The sequence below is a fragment of the Eutrigla gurnardus genome (genome assembly GCF_963514095.1).
Source record: "Eutrigla gurnardus genome assembly, chromosome: 21".
NCBI classification, from domain to species: Eukaryota; Metazoa; Chordata; class Actinopteri; order Perciformes; family Triglidae; genus Eutrigla; species Eutrigla gurnardus.
In genome coordinates, this window is record NC_139932.1 from 8871785 (window position 1) to 8897725 (window position 25941).

General features: G+C 42.0%; 1 protein-coding gene across 2 annotated transcripts in view; it reads right to left on the bottom strand.

The window, feature by feature from the left end:
- The window catches only part of lhfpl3 (LHFPL tetraspan subfamily member 3), a 244381-nt gene that overhangs the window by 213464 nt on the left and 4976 nt on the right, over nucleotides 1–25941 (bottom strand). Inside the window, exons 2-4 of one of the 2 annotated variants that reach the window (XM_084039027.1) lie at nucleotides 8733–8963; nucleotides 6827–6886; nucleotides 4216–6114 (exon numbers count right to left, since the gene is read on the bottom strand). In XM_084039027.1, coding sequence (XP_083895153.1) covers nucleotides 6864–6886; nucleotides 8733–8963 — 254 coding nt within the window. In that variant the 3' untranslated portion in view covers nucleotides 4216–6114; nucleotides 6827–6863. Of the gene's footprint in view, nucleotides 1–4215; nucleotides 6115–6826; nucleotides 6887–8732; nucleotides 8964–25941 lie in introns of those variants that run through there. The other variant, XM_084039028.1, reaches the window with a different exon arrangement.

A 25941-nucleotide genomic window follows, 5' to 3' on the forward strand; every position in this document is an offset into this window, starting at 1 on the left:
TATGCAAGAAGTCACCTTTAAAAAAAAAAACTCTTGGTCATATTGTAAAAAAAAAGTCATACTATAGCATGTCGAAGAAAAATCGACAAAATTCATAAAATGTTGTAAAAATGATTTAAAAGTCATAACATATGCTTGTATATCGCGTGTCAATCAAAGTTTGAGTGTAGTGAGTCCAAAACAGTCATAAAAAGGCTAAGTCATGGCACGCAGGTGGTTGAGTGGTTAGAGTGGATGCCATTTACCCATGTATGCATATACACAGCAGACTCAGGTTCGAATCCCGGCTGGAGGTCCTTTGCTGCATGTCAGATCCCCCTCTCTCCCATGTTTCCTATCTGTCCACCGCTAAAAAAGTACGTGTCTATGCAAGAAGTCACCTTTTAAATTTTTTTTTAAAAAGCCTTGGTCATCCATCCATCCATCCATTTTCTACCGCTTATCCTGTATTTAGGGTCACGGGGGGGCTGGAGCCGATCCCAGCTGTCATTGGCCGAAGGCAGGGTACACCCTGGACAGGTCGCCAGTCTATCGCAGGGCCAACATGTAGAGACAAACAACCATTCACGCTCACATTCACACCTACGGGCAATTTAGAGTCCCCAATTAACCTATCCCCATCCTGCATGTCTTTGGAATGTGGGAGGAAGCCGGAGAACCAGGAGAGAACCCACACTCACACAGGGAGAACATGCAAACTCCACACAGAAGGAACCCGGGCCGACCTGGGAATCGAACCCAGGATCCTCTCGCTGTGAGGCGACAGTGCTACCCACTACACCACCGTGCAGCCCAGCCTTGGTCATATTGTCAAAAAAAGTCATACTATAGCATGTCGAAAAAAAAGTGAAAAATCGACAAAATTCATAAAATGTTGTAAAAATGATTTAAAAGTCATAACATATGCTTGTATACCGCGTGTCAATCAAAGTTTGAGTGTAGTGAGTCCAAAACAGTCATAAAAAGGCTAAGTCATGGCACGCAGGTGGTTGAGTGGTTAGAGTGGATGCCATTTACCCATGTGTGCATACACACAGCAGACTCAGGTTCGAATCCCAGCTGGAGGTCCTTTGCTGCATGTCAGATCCCCCCCCCCCCATGTTTCCTATCTGTCCACCGCTAAAAAAGAACGTGTCTATGCAAGAAGTCACCTTTTAAAAAAAAGCCTTGGTCATATTGTCAAAAAAAGTCATACTATAGCATGTCGAAAAAAAAGTGAAAAATCGACAAAATTCATATAATGTTGTAAAAATGATTTAAAAGTCATAACATATGCTTGTATATCGCGTGTCAATCAAAGTTTGAGTGTAGTGAGTCCAAAACAGTCATAAAAAGGCTAAGTCATGGCACGCAGGTGGTTGAGTGGTTAGAGTGGATGCCATTTACCCATGTGTGCATATACACAGCAGACTCAGGTTCGAATCCCGGCTGGAGGTCCTTTGCTGCATGTCAGATCCCCCTCCCTCCCATGTTTCCTATCTGTCCACCGCTAAAAAAGAACGTGTCTATGCAAGAAGTCACCTTTTAAATTTTTTTTTAAAAAGCCTTGGTCATCCATCCATTTTCTACCGCTTACCCTGTATTTAGGATCAAGGGGGGGCTGGAGCCGATCCCAGCTGTCATTGGCCGAAGGCAGGGTACACCCTGGACAGGTCGCCAGTCTATCGCAGGGCCAACATGTAGAGACAAACAACCATTCACGCTCACATTCACACCTACGGGCAATTTAGAGTCCCCAATTAACCTATCCCCATCCTGCATGTCTTTGGAATGTGGGAGGAAGCCGGAGAAACAGGAGAGAACCCACACTCACACAGGGAGAACATGCAAACTCCACACAGAAGGAACCCGGGCCGACCTGGGAATCGAACCCAGGATCCTCTCGCTGTGAGGCGACAGTGCTACCCACTACACCACCGTGCAGCCCAGCCTTGGTCATATTGTCAAAAAAAGTCATACTATAGCATGTCGAAAAAAAAGTGAAAAATCGACAAAATTCATAAAATGTTGTAAAAATGATTTAAAAGTCATAACATATGCTTGTATACCGCGTGTCAATCAAAGTTTGAGTGTAGTGAGTCCAAAACAGTCATAAAAAGGCTAAGTCATGGCACGCAGGTGGTTGAGTGGTTAGAGTGGATGCCATTTACCCATGTGTGCATACACACAGCAGACTCAGGTTCGAATCCCAGCTGGAGGTCCTTTGCTGCATGTCAGATCCCCCCCCCCCCCATGTTTCCTATCTGTCCACCGCTAAAAAAGAACGTGTCTATGCAAGAAGTCACCTTTTTAAAAAAAAGCCTTGGTCATATTGTCAAAAAAAGTCATACTATAGCATGTCGAAAAAAAAGTGAAAAATCGACAAAATTCATATAATGTTGTAAAAATGATTTAAAAGTCATAACATATGCTTGTATATCGCGTGTCAATCAAAGTTTGAGTGTAGTGAGTCCAAAACAGTCATAAAAAGGCTAAGTCATGGCACGCAGGTGGTTGAGTGGTTAGAGTGGATGCCATTTACCCATGTGTGCATACACACAGCAGACTCAGGTTCGAATCCCAGCTGGAGGTCCTTTGCTGCATGTCAGATCCCCCCCCTCCCATGTTTCCTATCTGTCCACCGCTAAAAAAGAACGTGTCTATGCAAGAAGTCACCTTTTAAAAAAAAGCCTTGGTCATATTGTCAAAAAAAAGTCATACTATAGCATGTCGAAAAAAAAGTGAAAAATCGACAAAATTCATATAATGTTGTAAAAATGATTTAAAAGTCATAACATATGCTTGTATATCGCGTGTCAATCAAAGTTTGAGTGTAGTGAGTCCAAAACAGTCATAAAAAGCCATGGTCAAATTTTTAGAGAAAAAAAAAGTCATACTATAACATGTCGAAAAAAAAGTGAAAAATCAACAAAATTCATAAAATGTTGTAAAAATGATTTAAAAGTCATAACATATGCTTGTATATCGTGTGTCAGTCAAAGTTTGAGTGTAGTGAGTGCAAAAAAGTCATAAAAGGGCTTAGTCATATTTTCCTTAAAAAGTCATACTATGTCGAAAATTCACAAAAAAGTAATTCGAAATAAACCCATAAAAAAATTATAAAAAATTATAAAAAAGTCATGATAATGACTCATAACGCTTGTTGTGCCAAGTCTGAGTGTGGCGAGTCAAAAACAGTCATAAAAAGCCATAGTCAAATTTTTGAGAAAAAAAGTCATAGTACAGTGTCGAAAATTCACAAAACATTCATAAATTGGTGTAAAAAATGATTAAAAACTCTTAAAAATTGCTGTTCTAGATCTAATCTGAAGGTCACATGAAGTTTAGAGGTCTGTAGCGATTGACTCTGACGAAAGTTGGTGAACTCTGTGCACTATATGCCTCAGCATCTGCTGACCCTGCTCTGTCATTTTAGGTGGCCTACCACTTCTTGTCTGAGTTGTTGTTGTTCCCAATCGCGTCCACTTTGTTATAATACCACTGCGTGACAGTTGACTGTGGAATATTTAGGAGTGGGGAAATTTCAAGACTGGACTTGTTGTTGGACTGGACTTGAGCTCCTGAGAGCGACCCATTCTTTCACAAATGTTTGTAGAAACAGTCTGCATGCCTAGGTGCTTGCTTTTATACACCTGTGGCCATGGAAGCGATTGAAACACCTGATTTTAATTATTTGGATGGGTGAGTGAATACTTTTGGCAATATAGTGTATGTATGTATACATATACACACATACATATACATATCCATCCATCCATCCATTGTCTACCGCTTATCCTGTATTCAGGGTCGCAGGGGGGCTGGAGCCGATCCCAGCTACATATACATATATACTGTATATATATATATATATATATAAACACAAATTATTTGGGAGAGAAAGAGAGTATATCATACAAAATGTCATAAGTGATTAAAGTGAAATGTCATAAAAAATGTTTCTTTTTTTCTTTAACATTTTATGCTGTACCTGAACGGGACATGAAACGCATGCATTATAGTTTTTAAGTGCTTCGGTCAGTTTAGCCTAGCCCAAACCATGAAAAACAGCCCCCATACCAACAGTAGACTGAAGGATGTGGACATGTGCACCCTTTTAGAGTTACAAAATGTTTTCTCTTCATGAAGTTATTTTAAAATAAAGTGTAAACACTTTCAACTGTAGCAAGTGCACACATTTCTTAGTAAATTTGTTTATTTTTATTACATCTCAAAGTTTGATTCCATATTAGAAGTTATTCATCTCAACAGGCTCATACAGAAAAGAGTTCAACATTTTGTCATCGCTCGACATAAAATGGGAGGAAGATATTCTGCCTCTACATGACTGATGATGGGGCAGCAAAATGAAAGGAGTCTTCTGTATTTTATAAGACACTCAGGAATCCTTTAGCCCAACATAATGACACCTGACTTAACAGGAATAATAACAAAGGAGGCACATTCACAAATATAGTGTTGCTGTGTGACACTCGAAAAAGCTTTGTTTAAAAATATGTGTCCAAGGATTTAGACATTTCTGGAATTATGCTCGTTAGCTTTCTAGCGGAGAGCTAGCTCAGAAGATTCAGGTTTGTCCAACTATTAGCTGGTTAGCTTAACATTAGCAAAAAATGGAGAAAGGGGTCAAGGGTTAGCCTGTCTCTGTCAAATGGTGACTAACACCGCCTATCTTTTTACACTATTTGGAAAGTGTAAAATTTGCTTCAAACCCCGGCACCTTTTCCTGGGGGCTTATTTAGTTTTCTGCTTTGTTTCTTTGCGCTAGCTTTAGCTAAGCTAACCAGCTGCTGGCTGGATATGACTTCTTATGCTAAATCTCCACCAGAAATCAGAAAATAGCACTTATCCTAAAATGTCAAACTTTTTGCTTTAAATGATTTAACTCTTTTGTTTCAATGTAAATCACACTGGACACGGAAGTGCTGCTGCAATCCTTTCAAAGCCCATGTAAACTACTTGGGCCGCGGCGTGGCGGTGCAGTAGTTTCATCTGAGAGTGGATTGTTTTCTGCTTACCTAAATTATATATTTTACATGATAATTATGTGATTCTGATAAATGAGAATTGTGATGCATTCGAACCAGAATTGCAGAACCGCTTGTCGACCATCGTTGATAAATGTGCTTCTGGTGTGAACGGCCTTACTGCTCTCGCGTTTCTGCGTCCGGTGTGACTTCAGCATTAGACCAACTTTCTTTGTGTTTAGCAATTTAGCTGGCAGACTGAAGAATGAAAAACAAAAGATATTAAACAAAGAGACAAACGCTTCAAGCCTCAATTCATGTTCAGTTTAGCTTTTCCCCTGTTAGTACGCCACAATACTGTCAGATTACAAGATACTGTATGGCACACACTAATAATGGACCAATAGCTTGACATTTCAAAGTGCACATTTCAAAGTCAAGACAAATACAGGGACCTCATCTACATACAGCAATACACAGATTTTAGACTTGATACAATTGATATTTTCTCCTATTTAGCACACATTAGTTGTCACCAGCAAAAGTTCTACTTACTACCTTCGATTTTCACATCAAACATTTAATTACAACAAAACATTACTGTCCTTTCTGTTTATTTTCTTCAGTCCTCACTTTGCCCTCCTTAAAAACCAAAGGTCAAACTCCTTTGCAGGGAGTTTGTTAACTTGATAGGAAAGAAGATCTGACAGCTTTAACCTCAAGTCCTTATTTGCGTCGGTCAATGTCTGAATAATGTGTTTTGATTTAATTCAATTTGAGTAGCCATCCTTCCATGGATTGTGTCCTGGAGCTGAATCTGTGCACTGGCAGCTTTCCTCACACCCACATGGACAAATATTTCAGTTTGAACAACTCCAGTAAGATAATGCAGCGACCAACACAGGTAAACTTTTAGGAGAGTCTTTTTGAGAATCCATCCTCCAAAAATAAGCAGTTTGAGATGAATGGGGAGTCTATTTTACAGGGGGGAGGGGGAGCAGCATCCTAGTCTGCACCAAGGTTGTGAGGCCTTTTCCAGGCCTCTTTGATCTGTTCTTTCCCATACATCTGCTCTGCGTTCCAGCCACAGGTCGGACCAGGAAGGGAAGCTGGATCCTGAAGTAACATCACATCTAGGCAGCTAGACCTGCAGGCAAGAAGAACATACTGTTGATCTGCAGAAAACATGTCGTCTTGGGTTTGAATGATCTAGGTCTAATTATCATGGTTGACCTTTTCAAGCAAAACTTAATAAGTATGTCTCCTACTGGATTATATTTATATTACTGTATATTATATCATAACACTTTGGTCATCATGTAGCAAATTCAGATTAGCTGAAAATGTAATTGAATAGTCAAACACTGCAGAATTTGTTGATTTTTCAGCCTCACAGCTAAAATGCTCAAATTGACTCAGTAATTAAACAGCAACATCTACTCATGTTTGCTAACATAAGACACCATAATAAGCAACTGGTCCGAGCAGACCATGTTTTAACAGCAAAACCCCTGTGTGTATGAAAGCGAGGCTTTATTACTTGATGATTTTATCATTTCATTTGTACGAGGAAGAATTATATTTCTCTTCTTTTAAAAGTTACAGACCTATTTTCTCAATCAGTTGAGGTTTTGCGCGTTAAACTCTTAATCAATAACAAATCAAGAGTTTGATGGTTGTTTATTTAGTCATGACAAATTGTACAAATGTGAAAAATACATGAGAAGTTTACAGGTGTTTTAAAGGACATAAAAGGAGAAAACGGTTGGTTATACATGTTAACACTTTAGAGGAATGTTCAATGTTATTGGTTCCTCACTGCTGCTATAAACAATATTACACTAAAACATGATCCTTACCTGTGAGTGTGTTTGACTGCTTTGCTGATTCCAGATATTATATGGCATTATTGCCGGTCTCTGAGGGGGGAAAAAAGAAAGAGAAATCAGTTCAGTGTGGAGAGGATACAATAACTGACATGTTCAAACCAGCAGGTGGCAGTGTTGTCTAAAACTTCCCCTCTCAAGGATGCATGAATTAAAACGACCCTGTGCTGTTTCTGGACCGGAGTCCCTATCCATCCTCCTGACGGACAGGAGAAGAAAACATCCCATTTAAACTTCATCTGCCTTTTGATGAATCCCCCACGTTCACCCTCGTATTTCATGAGCGTGGGCCTCTCTTTCTCTCCCATCCTCTTCCTCGGCTCATTATCCCTCTTCGTCTCGTCCTTCCCCCCCTCTGGACTCCTCGGTTGATAATGGCTTCTTCCTCTCAGTCTTTTTTGCTTATACAAGCTAACAGGCGACTGTGTCCCAGCCGATAGGGTGGCTGTGATTCATTTAGACCGGCTGGCAGCAAGCTGTGTAAACATCCATTAGTAATTCATGACTCTGTCCAGCATCCCCGGGCTTCAATTAACCCTTGCTATTGGTGCATTCTTTCTCTCAGTCACCCATCTTTCCCCCCCTGTGTCTCTCCTCTCATTGCTTTGCATCTTCGTCCTCCTTCATCTGTATTCTTCTCTCCTTCCTGCCGCCTCCCTCACTGTTTAAATCATTCTCCTTGGGTCTCGAGTGCGCTTGTCGTCACGCCCCGTCATGACAGAACATTTTTAATTGGGAACAGACGCAAGCAGGTGGTTTGTAACATCCAACCAATGTGGGGAAATTAATAACTTGAGCGTGGGAAATTATGTAAAGAGGGAATAAGGTGTGTTTTCTTAATTTCAAGCTCCTGGTGGGATGTGTGGTACGGTGGAGTCAGATGGTGTCTTTGATATATTGTCTCATTAGAGCACTGAGTTTTAATGGAAAGGCCAATTAAGCACATAAATGTACGCACGCGGACACAAAAGACTCACTTTGACTTTGCTTTGACTTGAGCATCATGACTTTAAAGACTTCTAATGTGCTTCTTTAGCCAAAAGTGGAACATAATTCAGACATGGAGCAGACATTCAGGCCAGCTTCCAAATAAATGTTTTAATTAGTTTAGTGGCACTTTATTTATCGCTTTGTTTTGTTTTTAAATGAGCTTGAATGTCATTTCAAACTACAGTTTGTATTTTGATGCTCTAAACCAAACGGGCTCTGTTAAAGTGCTCCAAGAACGATCATTAAATAGGTTTTTGAAAAGTTAAAAATGTGCTATTACTCTTCCAGTGTTTCCAGTTTGAAAATTGCGAGAGAACTTGTACGTTTTAACTTTGGACTTGAGTTTCAAAAGCTGAAACAATTAGCTGATAAATCGATCAGTTCTTTGGTTCATGGTCCTTTAAGACAAAAAATCTTCTGCATATGTCACAGTTACATCCCTTCTCAGAATGATGCATTTGAACCATTTTTAGAGGCCTGAATTTGTAAAATTAACCATTATTATCCAATAAAATGCCAGGAAAAATGCATAGAATTTGTTGAGCAAAAAATGTATTTTCCTTATTTCCAGTATGGGAATCAAATCCTGACCATTTTGATTTATCCAGTTTTCCCTTGATGGGTGCAGAATCGCAGGAAAGGAAGTAGCTAATCAAAAGAAAATTACCAATATTTAACAATCAATTAGACCTATCAATCAATGTATTTAGTTTCGACTTTCGATTGGATGTGACTCCCTTTGGGGATACAAATGTATTGGCGAAATGTCTTTGGGAGCTTCACCATGGCAACAGCCTCAGATCTGAATAGCAAAAGGTTTCTCCTCTCCTCTCATTACCAAAAAGAAAGTGTCCTCCCACTGTGAGCCATAAAGGTATCATCCTCTTACTGTCTCCCAGCAGCTCCTCAGACATCAGACTGTCCTGACGGTTTCCCAGAACGAAGGCCAGGAACGAGAGGATGAGAGCGTCCATGATGCCCATGATGGCCAAGATGTACGCCCAGCGCACGGAGCAGGCCCCCAGCGTGTACTTGTCCGTCTGCTCGCCGCACATCCGCTTCACCTCGTCGCTGTCCCAGCCGTCCGGATAGATCATGCAGCCCAGAATCAGACATGTGCCTGGATCAGGAGGAGAGAGAGACGGGTTAGTATTCAATTATGTGAGATGTGGGAAGTGGACTCAAAACAGTGATCTTAGGGGTGGCGTTTTTGGGATTTTGTTTACACTTACAGCTTGAAGTATATAAGAATGCAAATCCCAGAGGGAATATTAGCATAGAATCTAAATGTTGAGTTATGAGAAAGTGCACTCCGAGGAGAAATGGGAAGGCAGGAGAAGGAAAGGAGGCGACGGCAGTGCAAGAAATGAGACAGGGAGGTGAGGAAGGAGGCAGGAAGAGAGAGAATATGTTACAACATGTCACAGCACCATGTGGTGAGTCGGCCTGCCTTCATTAGCTGCCTGCTGCAAGGCTGACGATGACAGACCGAGCCGTTGGAGAGCAGAGTCATCTAACTACATTTCTGCTGCCGGTTCTCTCTCTCACACACACACACACACACACACACACACACACACACACACACACACACACACACACACACACACACACACACACACACACACACACACACACACACACACACACACACACACACACACACACACACACACACACACTCTGAGAGGTCGACAGTGCTGCAGAAAAGAGGTTTTCACTTTCTGTCTATCATAGGGCCAATTTAAGTTTTAGTAATGAGTGAGGAGTGTTTTGGGAGACAGGATACATTGGAACGTTTGTTGAGGGTTAACGTTTGAGGATTACTGTAATGAGTGAGTTTAGGTTAAATATTAAAAACTATAAAAAGCCATTTCACTGACCCCAGTGGGCCAGTTATTATAAACTCATGCAGCCAAGAAACCGGCACACATTTCACAGATCTAGTGGATCTAACGTGTGTTATATTATCATATATTAAATGATCAGATTATTATTACTCGTATATCATTATGGATTGATCTGCTGATTGTTTCCTCCATTAATTAGTTGACTGTTTGGCTTTCAAAATTAATATTTTGAAAATAGTGACAAATACCCAGAGCGACACTTTCACAATGATCTGTTTTGTCCAAACAATTTTAATAAATAAAAATAATTGAATGGTACAACCATAAACGGTTTCTCATCTTTGCATTAAAATGACAAATTATTTTCAAAATAGTTTCTGACAATTGATTCATCATTTCAGCTGTACTTCTATAAGGGTGAGTAGTTTAATTTATAACCAAGCATCATATTTTATGTTAAGTTAGTAATATTTCCCTCTGAGAAATAGAAAGTGGCATGAAAAGAAAATACTCAAGCAAAGAACAAATATGTCAAATTTGCTCTCATTTGTACATTCGATCGCCTGACCAGTACAGAAGCTCAAGCATGTCTTGCAGTTTGCTTAGCTGCCGGCAGATTAAGCAAACAGATCATCTCGGGGATTGTCACGGACTCATGTCCTTCCTTTCCTTCTCCCCTCCCTCTCCTTCTCTGTGGTCTCCATGATGAGAAAAGATGGAGACCTTTATGTACATTCCCGCCGGAGGATGAGCAGAGACAAACAAATGGGTGTCTGGGTCATGTGTGTTTTCCTGTAAGTCATGAGTTAAACACAACCAGTCATCCCGCTCACAGTTGTACCAATAAACGCAGCAACAAGCTACTGTAATAATAAGCAGTATTGATGTAAAAGCACTCTAATCCATATCCTTCGCCTACATTTCCCAGGAGGCACGGAGTCTATCGACTTTCTTGCAGCGTTGCTGAGCTTGGAGATCAATGTTCTCAGAGCGAACGGAGAAAAAGTGTTTAAAGCAGCAGCGGGTTGTTGATGATGCATGTCTTCATGATATTTCATCACACGCAACACATTCCCTGTTCAGTGCAGGTGAGAAAGTGCTCATCAGTCATGTGATTTTTTTTAATAATCGCTGTATTATTCATTACTTTTTCATCTGTTTTTGACAGTTTGTACTCCTTATGAATCATCATCATCATCATCTTATTTTTTTTAATTTAATCAGTTTAAAATTACTTTTTGAACGGATCTTGGCAAGAGCAGATCTGAGCCCAAATGTGCTCACTATGCCAAACACCTCATCACCAAAAACAAAACTTAGAAGGTTGGAAGCTGGTCATTTTTGTTGACATATTGGTCAGTTTCCTTGAATGCTTCATTTGTTTGTTAGCACAACAGTTCCATATCTACATAAATACAGTGAAATATAAATACAATGCCAATTACATGCAGATACAGGACCAGTTGATCATCTTCTTTTGTATCGGACACAACAACACAGCTCGAAATAAAGCAACTGGAGATGTAATCTGTGAAAATCACAAGAAAACCTTGCTTTTTCTCTAACGACAGTGAAGATTGACATGTGGTGACAGGGCTGCTTCGCTACCATCATGTTTTGTAAACCCCAACAAACCCATAAATCATTCATTTCTGTTACAAAACACTTAACTTTCACCATGTCCTCCCAGATATATTAATACAGATTTCTTTTCCATGTGTTAAGTACATTGCACACAGTTCTCTCCCCTGTAAACAACCTGCTTCCTGCAGGCAGCTGGAATATTAATAGAATGAGTTGAATTGCGTGCTGAAAGGCAAATTGTAAGTCTCCCGCAGTCAAAGAGAAATGCAGGCGATCAAAGAGACACCAGGTTAGTCTCATTCCTGTGCTGTGCTGGTCTGTACGACAGCTCTTCATGCCCACCTGAAGCTCAATATGCCGCCCTCAGTCTTTACATGTTTGCATTAAAGGTACAAAAGAAAAGTAATTCTTCTCATCATAATCCTTTTATCTTCAAAAATGCTTCCTGCAAAAACACTCCCCCCCCCCCCATCCCCTGTTTTCCAAAATGCACTGAATTTAATCTTTTAGCTTCAGCAGACATGTCATTTTTCCCCCTGCTGTTATCTGCAAAGCTGAAAAAAGCTCAAACACAAATCGTCTCCATCGCCAAAACCGCATCAAAATGTCTAAAGTAGGCCAAGGGCAATCTTTTATCATTGGCAAAAGGGTTTTGTTTTCAGGCGTGCATAGAAATGCTCTGTTGCTACAAACAATCCGCCAAATGGCATGCAGCTACAGTGTATTGTGACAAGGGTAAGCCAACGGGGGTCAGCCTCTTCATCTCCTGATAAATAGATTCCCCTCATCTCGACATCCCTGCAGCCACGGCAGCTTGCACACAATCCCTGCCATGAATAATGAAAGTTATTACGAGAAGCCTTGGACTGGGAGTCGTGTCGGCTCATCTCAACACTTTAAATGAGTGATGTTTCAGACCTAAAAGCTGCGTTTGGACTCGTAGGGAGAAGACAGACGAGCGAACCGGGGGCCGACGCCTCAAATGATTCTGGGTCGGCTGAGAAATCAAACGTGCAAGCTGTTCAGAAATGTTCAAAACCGGCTGAGAGCTTCATTCAGCATGGTAGTACTCTGACTCTGCAGGAGGTGGGTAGTAATGAGCTGGAGTTCAGGCTGGACTCTTAAAAAAGGCTCTTCATCGCAGAGGGAAGAGGAGGTCAATTACTGAGCATAGCTACATCTCGCTCTTTCATATCTCTCTCTCTCTCGTTAGAGAGACTTCAGGCATGTTTGGTCCTCTTTGGTCAAGTCAGTATTGAAGAGATGAAATATTCTGGATTCCTCCAAACGAATGAATTAGTTTGGTTTCTTATTCAAATAGCGTAATGCTCATCTGTGTTTGGGAAACCAGCTGAAGTCAGCCGGATTAGAGGGTGAGATGATGATGATGGTGTTGAAAGTTGATTGAAACCAATTTAATTATTGATTTATTGTTAAAAGGGGAACTTAATGGGCTAGGAGGCAGTATTTAAGTTCAACAGTGATGTCACGGTGTACCAGCACACCCGGGAGTACACTTCGACATCACTAGTCGGCAAAAACAAGATGTTTCGGGGTCTTAAGTTGTTCTTCAAGTCAATTATCAGGTAAAAACTATTTGGTTCCAGGCTCTCAAATTTGGGGATTTGTCGCTTTCCTTTTATATCGTTATAAACTCAATATGTTAATTTTTTGGACTGTAGGTCAGCAGAAAACAACCAATTTGAAGACATCACCCTGGGCCCTGGAAAATAATGACGGGCCTTTTTCAGTATTTTGACATTTTATAGACTGAAAAGCCACAATTTAAAAGGAAAATTATCTTCCCACACAGAGTTCAGACTAAGTTTGCCATTAAAAAGTTTCTCAAAACATCCCCATCATGATTTTGAATGCCCTTGATTTCTAAAGAAACATGCTAGACACACACTTCCTCTCTGCTTGAAGAGCTGCTGGCAGCGACAATCAGAGGGAGGAGGTGTCATAATCCAGACTTCTGGGTCCAGTCATCATAGGCTATTACCACACACACACACACACACACACACACACACACACACACACACACACACACACACACACACACACACACACACACACACACACATACACACACACACACACACACACACACACACACACACACACACACACACACACACACACACACATGTGTGGTGGTGTGTTGGAGATACGAAGAGCTCATACCGTATGCACTGAGCAAGGTGGACCATGGCAGATTCTATTAATTGGAGTTTATTGGGGCAGAAACTGGCAGATGCAAGAAGGTCTGAGGATAAAAAATACCCCTCATCTCCATCCCCCCCACCCCGATCCCTTCTGCTCTAGGACTGAGTGAGCATGTGTGTGTGTGTGTGTGTGTGTGTGTTTAAAGAGATAAGGCAGCATGATTTGCAACACAAACGCGGCTATATACGCCCCGTGCTCATTAACACCTCTTGTATTAGATTCACAGGGTTGTCTGTGCTATCGACTGCTGCCACAGAAGATCGATGGGCTGCTCTGAAGTCGCTGCACTTGTTTCACACACTCACATGTTGCATGATACACAGAGTCCCGGAGAAAAAAAAAAAAGAAATATACATATCTTCAAACAGGAATTAAGACAGCATGCATTCTATATTTACAGTAAACTGAATGAATGACCAAGTGAGATAAAAGCTGGTAATGTGGAGCATTATCCACAAAGCACAGGGTGTTGGTAACAGCAAGATGAAAGTGAAAGTAAAAATAAGAAAAGATCAAATCTGAGTTACTGGCAGCACTCTAAAAATCTACATGATCAGGGGTCGTTTATGATCCTTGGCATGCGCGACATGCTTTGTTCAGCATTTCATCAGGATCATGAAAAGATACAACGAGCCAATAATATGAATTCACAGTGGTTCCCGTGTGGAGGGCTGGGTATCGGAAAACGAACATGGTTATGGTGTTTTTAGCTGAGCTAGAGCAGAGAATGACTTGTTAAATTCACAAAACGTATCAAAAAGAGTATCGTTATGTATCGGTATTGAAAATTTACAATTACCAGCCAATTGTAGCGCAGACACATAATTACAGAGGAAAACATCATAAAACCATACTGTGAGCAAACACTATGTAAATCACACTGGAGCAAAAACAACCAGCTAAAAAAACCTTAATATATATATAATAAAAAATTATAATATATAAATAAAAAAATAAAAAAATAATAAATAAACAATGTTCCTGTTTGGTAGTAGACAGGGCTCAAAATAACTTTTAAATGTGGTTGCCACGCTGGTAATTTATACAGATATTATTTTCAGAAATACTGACATTAGATAATAAAGTAGGGTCTGGTAGGGCTTATTCCTACACTGCATTTAGACTAAACCACAAAATGCTCTTACTATTTCATATATACTCCAATACTGAGCAATATACCAACAACACTGGCTATACTTGCAAGCATTGCAAAGCTACAAAATGCTGAGGATAAGAACATCTTATTGCTAATTCAATTTAGCATCGAGTTAAACACTAATCCTCACAGGGAGCTGTCCACACACTCCGGTGCTGAAACCGCAGCCGGGAAACACGGTGTCACTGACTGTTTTCAGCTGCACATCGCAGCCTTAAGCTCAACAATTCTCTGTGATTCAGACAGCGGCTGGGGGTCACGCCGGGCCACTCTGTATGCATACCAGCACTCGGGCGGAAACAAAAGACTTTCCCTCTTCACCTTCTCCAACAATAGCGTGTTGCTGTTGTCACTGTGGATGATGTAGAGGGAGAACGGGGAAGGAAAGGTGAGGGAGATGAAGCGCAGACACGAGATGAAGAGACAAGTGAGAGAAAGGAAGAAGGAAAAAAACAGGAGAAAGGTGCTTGATCTCTGCAGCTCAGGCTTAAAATAACAGGAGGGGCTGCGAGGTGTTTGCGTGTTAAGAAGGTGAGGAGAGACGGCGAGATCGGGATGACGAGGATGAGGTTATTAAAATCATTAGGTGAGTGCTGGATCTCAAAGTTATTAATACTGCACAGTACGTGTGTCATTCGTGTGTCGTTTTTCAGGTGTGGCTCGAAATGAAGACGGGAGGGATCCGGCAGGAACGCGGGGTTACAAGATCAGAATCCCAATGCACCTCATTTGAGACATGAAGGGAATGAAAGTGGCTCTTTAAAAATGCAGCGCCAGACAGACCGCGGCCCTCCTTCAGATCAGAGGATGGCACGCAGACAGAGAAACCATACTTCAAAGACATAAAGCAGGCAGACTTTCAAGTCAAGTCGGGGCAAAAACCGACTAATCCTCTCTTTATTTGACTCCCCAGGACGACCTCGGCCATTAGGCTGTCCTCATTCAATTTATTGAAAAGCTTAAATAAAATTTAACTCCGTCTCAAAGACAAGCTAGTTTGGGGGATAGTCCCCGGAGAAGAGAGTGCCATAAAATTGATTGAAGACCAAATTTACAATCTAATAATCTCAGAGCGGCAAAGGAAGCAGCTCAGGTCTGTATTGAGCACAGGCCAAACAGAAGAGTTATTATATTATTACTGCTTTATCATGTATCAAATGAAATACAGCCGACCTTGGTTCAAGGATATACACACCTTTATTTAAACCTGATGTAATGGTAGACACAACCACCTTCGGAGGGCTACTGTTGCTATGCCTGTAAAACTCTCCCTGACATTTTAATTCCTCTCATTCTTTTTATCACTTCAATCCTTAGTCATTTTTTAAACCATGGGTGCTTGATTTCAGACAAAAGTAGTGCTGGGAAGTTACAGTTTACATCCTTGTCCATCCAAAATGTCATCATGTACAAACTGAATGCTGAATTTCTCTTCTACTACATCCAACACATGTGGAAATCTAATTATTGAGAGCTATGAATGGACAATCTCCGTTTAGTGGGGGGTGAACGGTGGCACTCCTTCATAGAAACAGTAAATAATGCAAGTTAATGTTGTGAAAATGGGTCAAAGCCTCTTCAGGTGATGATGTTCGCTTGTTAGCAAATTAGGATTGTTTCATGACACCTCAAGCGGCTTTTTTAAAAACCCCAAGGCATTCTTATTTTAGTCATCTGCATAAAAGTTATTCTGATAATCCTCCCGGGCGGAGGTGTTGTTTTCCTCCTTCAGATGCCTCCTCTCTCTCCCGCTGCCTCGCAGTACACAGGAGACGACTTCAGAAGTTGCATCCAAACACCGATGTCGCCTCAGATTCGGCGCCTAGCTCTCGTTTGAAGTCGGTCCTTGTTGGAAGAGCCTTCTTCTGAGCATTCAAACGAGCTTTAATCAACACTTCTTCTGAGCACGGAGCGTGTTTCGGGAGTGGGAGGTCTCCTCCCCCAGGCCGAGGATCCAATCGGCTGGCTGGATGAGGGAGATGCTGCATTGCCATGGCGACGGGCTGCCTGCTTTCCCCCTCGCCGACTGATATGTGCATTTGTATGGATGAGTGTCAGCACCTCAGCGCTATAGTGTGAATGTCATACAAAAGGCCTCTCGTTTTTTTCCCTCCCATATCACCGGATGAGTAAAGCCCCGCCGTTTGTCCATATTGACCATAATATGAAGCAGCAGAAGCAGGATTTTGCTTTCAAACAAACCTGTCAGGAGGCGATTTAGAGCAGGTGTTCACATTAATCCAAAGCTCCCATTGGTGAACCTGAGGATACATGCTGCATCCCAGACTGAAGAAAAACACGTGTTGGGCCTTGTATGCTCGCCGTCAGTAAAGCTAAACTCCCCCTTCGACAATAACGTTCGTGAGCTGGCGAGGAATGAAAAAACAGTAAGATGTTTTATTTTCTGAATCGGAGGGGAGGAAAGATCCCACATGGTCAGATTTTATTTCGAGACTTTCAACTCAATAAATGTTGCCACGCATTAGACTAATTGTTTCATTTAAGCATCTCCTCGGATGTTGGGCGACAGCCTTCTTGAACTCAACTTGGGCAGTTTTGAATCTTTAAAGGTTGTCCTTATTTTCTCTTCCAGAAGCGGCTGCCTTTGAAGTCGAGCCGAGGGGATTGCTCCACTCCCTTTCAGTAACTTCTAATGCGTCTCTGATCTGTGGCTATGGCAGAGAGAACATGCTCGCCTCCTTTTCTTTTCTTTCAAGCCTCCCTGTTTCGTATCTCGCTCTCTCACTGCAGCGCTGATGATGTTAGGGTAAAAATACAGAGCTGTGTCTTACTCAGGAAAACCCACCTTGCACCAATAGAGAGATGCCAGCTGGTATGAAAAATGGAGACCTCTGGACCTGCACTGGTCAGTCAGTCAGCTCATTTAGTAGCTGTTTTAGAGATTTGACCTGATAACACAGATATCAAGGACTTTTAGATGTATTTTCTAAGCTTCCCCATTAATTTTCAAAATTTGAGATTGAAAGAGCACTCTTGACCTTGGAATTAGCAGGTGACAAACTCATTAGAAGGGCCATTTAGCAGCTGTAAGGTTGTGTTAATCAGCGGGAGCATCGTTCAACACCACAGAACTGTATTGTCTTCAAAGATATAAAAGAAGTCATTCATTAAAACTGTGAAGTCTTGCGGTTTGTGAAACTTCATCACCTGGAAACCTGGTAACAGCGAGGCTGCGTGAAAGCTCCTTAACAAGGAAGTAAGTTTACCTGCAGTTTAAATTGTTTTGTCAGTTCCCTTGTACAAGGTCAAGAATGCACTGTCAAGTATAACTTTTCAGTCGATATTGTGCAGAATTAGGGAAAATCTAAACATACATTTCCATGGCTTTAATTTGTATTTCTACACTGATGTATTCCTACTTTTAGTAAAAGAAGTGAAAGATCGTGGTACTTCTTCCATCACTGATGGTACTCAAGCTGGTTCAAATGTTGTCACTGGTATTGACGTGAGAAGAAAAGCCCTCATTGCGCTGCTTGTCACCTGATGCTTCACCTCTTCTAACCTGTGGTTTATGACCTGAAGCAAGCGGTTGGCTTTGGGGAGGAGCCGAACAATCTCCAACGTGGTTATTGAATGCAGGCACTTCGCCATGGAGACACCATGAACATCACTGGGGGGGACGTCAGCCCTCCTTCAGGCGGCTCCTGAAGGACCCCACAGTTCACCTTAGTGGTCTCTTGTAGAGTGAGAGGATGCTGGCAGCAGCAGCAGCTGCACCACAGAGAGGCGTTTCCATGGCAACCGGCAAGCTCGGAGACAGGAAGAGCGTTAATGGGTGGCTGAGGTGGCTGCGAACATCACCGAAACAAAACATGACCCCTCTCTCTCCACGCACACACACACACACACACACACACACACACACACACACACACACACACACACACACACACACACACACACACACACACACACACACACACACACACACACACACACACACACACACTCGGAGTTCGTGTTCTGTGATCCGTGACCTTTGAAAAACAGCGGCTGAAAACAAAAGCACTGCAGCGCAGAAGCAACAGTAAACCCACAAACACACACCTGAGAAACACACTTCAGACCTGAGAGAGTCTGCCGCAAGGAGCATTGTTCCTGTTACACCTGCCGGGTGTAATCATAAGTCCACTGGGATGTAAACACTCCCATAGCTCACGCTTCTTAACTCCCCCTGCTAAGTTTATGAAATAACAACCCTCTGCTGGGGCGCTCCACCAGCTCCAGAGCCGTTTGATGTCCTCTCAAGCTCACACCTCATTTGTATTCTACCTCGGGCCCCCCGTTTCTCCACTAAGCTTTCTTTGATTTGGTCCCCCCGCCAATATGTTTTCCAATGTTAACATTGTTAGTCATGTTTTTCCACGCAGCACGGCGCAACTGCTCATTTGCAGCTCAACACCGCTGTTATAATCATCGATGGATCATCAGTGTAATTAGGCATCTAGCTCCGAGGGAAACCAGTGGGGAGGAGACGCCTCGCCGCACTGATCCACGGACGCATCGGGCTCAGTTTGTCCCATTCCCAGGCAATTTCAGCAGGTAAACATCAGGTAGGAATTTATGACTCAATAACGGCTGTCATGTTTCCCCATCAGTCAGCCCAATGCAGCACTTAAATCTTCCGAGGTCCGCAGACAGTCCAGAAGGGTAATACATTCTGGATGTCACGTCCGTATTATGCTAAAAGGCTGCAGTCATCAAACAGCTTCCCTTCGTCCGATGTGAGGGTATTGATTGATGAGAGAGCGGGATGTTGGAAATGAAATGTCCTGCTGAGAAGTAGATCTAATGGATCCGAGTTGCGCTCTGGCTCTTTGGGGAGGAAATGCGGTTGCACTTTAGACTTGCAGAGATGACCAGAAAAGGGGATGTGTGGGCCATAAATGGGATATTTCGGGGATGGAGGAAAGCACAAAGAGAATGTAATACGTCCTGATTGAATAGTTGGCTGAATAAACATTTCCGGAATTAGGAAAGATCCACGTAATGCGCAAAGTTTTACTGTCTTTAGTATCAACAGACTAAATGTGTTTATTTCTACCTTTTTCAGAACTTTCTTTCTAAACTAATGCATTCATCTTGTACCAGACAGTCTGGACGTCGTCTTCCTTGTTGTTCCAGTAATGTGGAAATTAATTGTTCATCGTTCCATCATCCATCAATTCTTCTCTCTATCTCTTTGTACATTTTGTCGTACCCTTTCTATCTCTTATGATGTTTATTTAATGTAATCCAAAGTCAAAGTCAATGGCATATCATAGGAATCGTCATGGGATTTTGCTCACAGTACCAGTTTATCATAATAAGCGGTGACATCTGTCAATAACGATCAGTGTATGCCGATGAGAAAAACATGGCGACATACCCCTCAGAATTGATCGGAGGCTGACATATCTGCCACGTTTCACTCCCAACATCGGCTGAAAGGTAAAAGCAGCCCATCTTTAAGTTATGTCCTCTTGCTGTCAAGCTGCGTTCCAGAGTTTAAAAACCTTCACAGCAGCGTCTTTAAATCACGGCTCATCGGAGCATCATTCAACCTCAAACGACGACAGACAAGTGTCATAACAGGATGTGATGTACGATGAAGAGTCGGGCCTCCTTCACACCAACATCACTTATTCACTCTCATAGACGTCTCACACACACACACACACACATGGGGGGGCTCACATGGTTTGAAATGGGTCACCATGTCCTTGTCCTGCTACCTAACTCAGGAGGAGGGGGATAAATCAACCGGCTGTCTTCACCGACCCGGCCCAGTGATCAAGAAGATAAACCCCCGATGGGAAATCTATAAAGCCGGCCCCTCCTCTGGGAAACATATGAGAGTGAGCGTCAGAGGAAGAGTCTTATTGACGACAGTTGGAGCGCGTTGTGGAGGACACAGCTGCGAGTCTGGTGGATCAAACAGAGTCCTGATATAGCTGCTACCTGCTGGTCCTTCATTGGTTTACAAAAAGAAGCAAGTCAAGTTATTTTTTACCCTTAGTAAGTAGTTGCTTGGCCCTCCTTACGTATTCAGTGAAACAACAGAAGGTAAAAGAAAAAGCAGAACAAAAAAAAATGTGGGTGCCATAATCAATATTGCATACATTTGAGATGATAATCTGTGTATATCTGTGAATATCGGCAAAGCGTTTCCCAACAAGCTACGACACCAGTGATGCTGGTGAATTAAAATGCTTTGATCATTATTAGGTAGGAAGCTCTTCTTTATAGTGAGCTCTATTATAACCACTAAACATGATGTAATCCTTGTATTTCTCTGCACTGTAAATATTTCCATGCAAACATAACGTCTTGTTGTTAATACACCACGTCGCCCCGTTTGTTTTTGCCTCTCGTTGCCCTCCGGCTGGGATTAATCGTGTGAAGTTACTCCTCTCTCTTTGCCCTCAGATCCTAATTAAGGGAATTTTAACTTGCTTCATTTCGTAATTATGAAGCCGGGGAGCGAGAAGCTCGCTGTGGTCCGAGTACATACAAGCACAGATTGGAGGAGGAGGAGGAAGAGGTTGGGCAGGATGTTGTTAGTTGGATGTTGGCGCTGACACTTTTTTTTGTTCATGTTTTCAAAGCCACAAATTAATTTGCATTCTTGAGCCACAGAGAATCGGTCGTTCCAGCTGTTGTCTGCAGATTAAAAGAGTATATTTACTTTCTAAGACTGAAACGTGACTGAAATCGTGAAAAATCGCACCACAACAGCGGCTCGTCACACACGGAGGCTTTCATGTAGACGAGTGTAATGATTTATTCACAAACAAGTAGTCGTGTTTGCATGTATAATTCATAGCGGAGTGACCCGCTGCGGAGACAATGACAGCAACGAGGCCAGTGTTTAATCTGCGAGGTGGTTGGAACTGGCTGCGATGCTCAAAACATCTCAACTGTGACCTCCGATTGGAAAACGCCAGAGGGATCAAGAAGCGACAAAGTGATCCGCCAGTCCATTTGGCATACTGTCTCGCTCCTCGTTTGTCACATCCCATCAGGGTGAGGCGAGCCTCGACGTCTCATTTTCAGCTCCGCTTGGGAAACTTGTGCAGAAGTTTCCGGGTCGCCTGAGGTTTTCAGGAGTTGTTGGTGAGAAGGCGGTACGGGCCAGGGCAGCAGGGCAAGGCAGCAATCAGCCTTTCTACCCAACCATGCTGGTTACACTAATTACATGACTCCTGAGGGGACGGGATAATCAAATTGGAATGAAGCGTGGATGACTTGAGTTCTACATTTGACATGACGGTCTGTAATATCAGAGGTGCTGAACTTTTGGTGAATTCCAGAAGCAAAAAGCATCTGACAGACATCAGACAAGTTTTATTCTCACCATTTATGTCCTATAAAACAGGTACAGTATATATATAGTTTAATAACTGTTTTTTGGGGGGGAGAAAACACTCTGCTCCAATATTTATGGTTTCTTCCTTCCACCAAGTTCCATGAAACTCGGGCCACTAGGATTTCCGTAATCCTGCCGACAATCAACAAACAAACAGAACCTCCTCGGCAGAGGTAATACATTAGTTAGTGTTATTTCGGAGCTTCCCATACGACTTAAAAAGGCGGGCAGAAAAAACAGAGAGCATTTTGTTTTCCTCTGGGACGAGCTTACGCTCCTTGAGATTATCACTTTCCCCCTGCTGGGGGATTTGTCACTGATCCCTCGTGCAGCGGGCAAGCTATTTAGTGACGCTCCCTTAGGGATATATAATACAATAGATAATACAACAGCAGACTGGGAACGGTTTTCTTTTGCAGGGAGGGAAAATAACACGACATCGACGGCTGCCTCCTCGCATCAGTGATACTCCCACGCAGCCTGTCTGAGACACACTTGCTTGAATAATCTCCTGTTTTTTTCATGCGCACAGTCGCACCGTTTCGACAACACATCTGTGGTGTCAAACCCTGCCAATAACTGGTCTTCCTCTCCCTCACGCCATTCACTGCCTCGTCTCACTTCCGTCCAAATCCCCTGCTGTTAGCTCTCCCGCCGCTCCATAACCAGCACCTGATTAGGAGTCTTATTAAGCCCCATAACTTCAGCACATCCACATCCGGCAGAGATTCTGGAAAGACCTCGTTATCTCCCCATCATCCTTGCCACAGGCTCTCTCTGTCAACTGGACACCATCCCATCATCATCATCATCATCATCCCACGGATTTAAAGGGCGACACGAGTCTGGGAAATGCCGAGTGACTTCCCAAAGCTGCACAGTTTCTTTTCCTCAGCAAAACATAAAAGAAGCAGGCAGATCTCATGAAACATGTATAAAGCCGTAGAAATCAGGACTATAGACGGGCCTCGTCACTCTTCAGACCGCCGCACGGCTTCATGCAAGCAAATTGAGGGTGTAATTAGAGGTTCGACTCTGACAGTTTTTTAATAACAGCAATGTTCAGGAATTTCCCTCAGCGATCTCGTAACAACGTGAACATTAAACCAGCTTCCTCCTCGCTGGTTTAATGAAGAGGTAATAGAGCCTGTGAGATCTCTGACGCCTGTCATGAAGTAACCGTCCGCAAGGGTGGAATAAAAGTGTGATTTATGGATAATGTGTGTTAAATAAGGCATTGAAAAACAAATAGAAAGCAGTCAAAGTACCCGACATTACACATTTTTAATCTGCAGAGCTCAGAGTAAATGTGGCATTTTCTTTTTTACTTATCGCAGATTGTGTAAAATATACTACATGAGTTTGACTACTATTGTAAAAATTCCACAAAGCTGAGGAGAACTGGAGAGTTTGTACATATTAATTTGTGCAGATTTATTCATGAACGGAAATTTGTGAAAGCATCTTTGAGATATTGGCTAACAAAAAGACCACGAGCCCCTTAGCCGAGGTAATAACGCAGCTATGACGCTTCTTTATCAGTGAAAACCGCATCGCTGCTGTTCATTTCTTTGCAGTTTAACCTGAACAGAGTATCTGTTTTGTCGGAGCATAATTACAGTCCCACAGCGACTTCAACAACGAGGGACTCTGGATGTCATTTTCCACCCATCACTTTCTTCTCGTCTCACATAATCTCCATCTCCCCGCTCATTCCGCGTCCTAACTACTCTGCAATCAAAACTGTCAGTCACACTTAAGGCTCTAAATACCTCGCCGTCCCTTAATCAGACACAGCACTCTCGCTTTACCTCAAACGGGCCCCAGACGCTCCCGCAGCCCCATCTGTCCATCACGCCTCGGCTAATAAAAGACAAACTCATCATCACCTCAGGACAAGATATTCATCAACAGGCTGCAGTAAGCCTCTCAGACAAAATGTGACCTTGACAATGTATATGGGCGCAATGTTTTTCTGCGTTTTGTTGTATTCTATTCTTTTTAAAAATATATATATATTCATCACAAATTTCATTGTTATCTCATCCACATCACCGTCTAAGATGGTGATGTACTGTCATTTGAAGTGATGCTAACACAGACTGTAGACTTCATTTTCTGATTAACAATGTAGTTGCTGTCTATTTTGTGTCATTAATATTTAATTGCCTTTAACTGTCAAGAATTTTGGAATGCATAAATAACAGCTACAAAAATAGTTTAGCACTTCCTAAATTAAAAGGGAGTATAGGTTTGTCTGACTCCTTGTATTAACTGATGAAAAAGTATGTGCATTAATATAGAAAAGTGAGGACACAGTATGCATCAAGTTTCATGCATTGGAATAGTTGACAGGTGAAGATTCACACCTCTAACACCCCTTATTGTGAGATTTTTTTTATCGCGATCCAAGATAAAATCCTATATTGTCCCATCCCGACACCATTTTTTTTAGCAGGAAGTCTTTTCATACACAGATATGTTGTGAGCAGTATGTGAGTTCGGTGTCTTGCTCAATGGCACTCACATATGGAAAGGAGAAGCTGGGGATAGAACCTTTGACCTTGTCTTAGCTTTTAATTATTACCAATGGAAATGTGTTTGAATGCCAGATATCATTATTTTAGGATTGACAGTTCATTTTTGACCTGGGACAGTATTCACCACAAGGCCACCGTTCTCATGCGGGGCTTTCACTCATATTACATGATCTTCCCCAGCATACGGCTTTTAGTTACCATAGAATAAAACGTTCCTATTTTCTGAGCTACTTCACATCCATGTTGCCTTAAAAAAGATTTGAAGTTCATCGTTGACCTTGGAACCACCAGTTACAAAAAAACAAAAACAAAACAAAACAAAACATTACAAGGTCCATTTAGTTTAATCCAAACTGGGACTAGAGTCCTTAAGAAAAATGGGAATGAGAAAATCAGTTACTTAACTAACCTCAGAGTGAGATTGCTTTGGATTGTTTGACTAAAACTCTGGTTGTAGGCAGTTAAACTAACTTAATGTATTCAGTTAAGTTAGGTTGTTATTTAATTTATGTACTAAATAACTACTGAATTGGCTTCATTATTTTTTGCCAGAGTAGTTATTTTCTTAAATGTTTCCGATGTGAAGGGGATGTTGAGGCCTGAGTCAACTTAAGGGGCTGATAGAGGTCACAGATTGGTTACTGTCCCTTTAAAAATCCTCATCAGCTAAAGGAGGTGATCCACTTTCTTAATCCTCAGACTCAGATTTAGTCTGTGGTCTGAGATCTGTGAGCTGCTGTCGCCTTGACACCCAGCATGCCTCGACATCTCTCTTTTTGTTTATGCTTCTGTAGTGGTTTGGGGTTTTCTTTTACTGTGTAAAAAAAAAAAATACTGTTACACTGTGACCACTTTGAGCTTTAAAAAAAAGAGAAAAGAAACCTTTCTCTGTAGGGAACCAGCGGAGCACTTAACTGAGTGGTAGAGAGAGGGAGTAAAGGGAAAGAGGGCAGAGGGTTTCATCTAAAACCTTTCAGGTGAACACACAGATTCGTTTGGGTTTTTTTTTTCCGCTAATAGCTTCTTTTGTGTCTGTGTGTGTGTGTGTGTGTGTGTGTGTGTGTGTGTGTTCATGTCTTAGCCTCATGTGTGGTCCCGTTACATCACTGTAAAGCCTCTCAGACTCTTCCGGTTCTTCATTATACGTGTGAGAGGATAAAGGCCGGGCTGATGTCATTAGCTCTCTGCTTGACCACGTCGACTACACTGCACATGTTCACAGAGCTCACATTAATGTGGCTTCTTTTTTCCCCCCTTTTTTTTTAATGAGCTTTGATCAGCAACCAATTACTGCCGGTAGACTTTCACTTTTATTTATTTAATGTATATTTTAATGGAGACAAGTAGATCATTTATAGCATTTCTTTTCA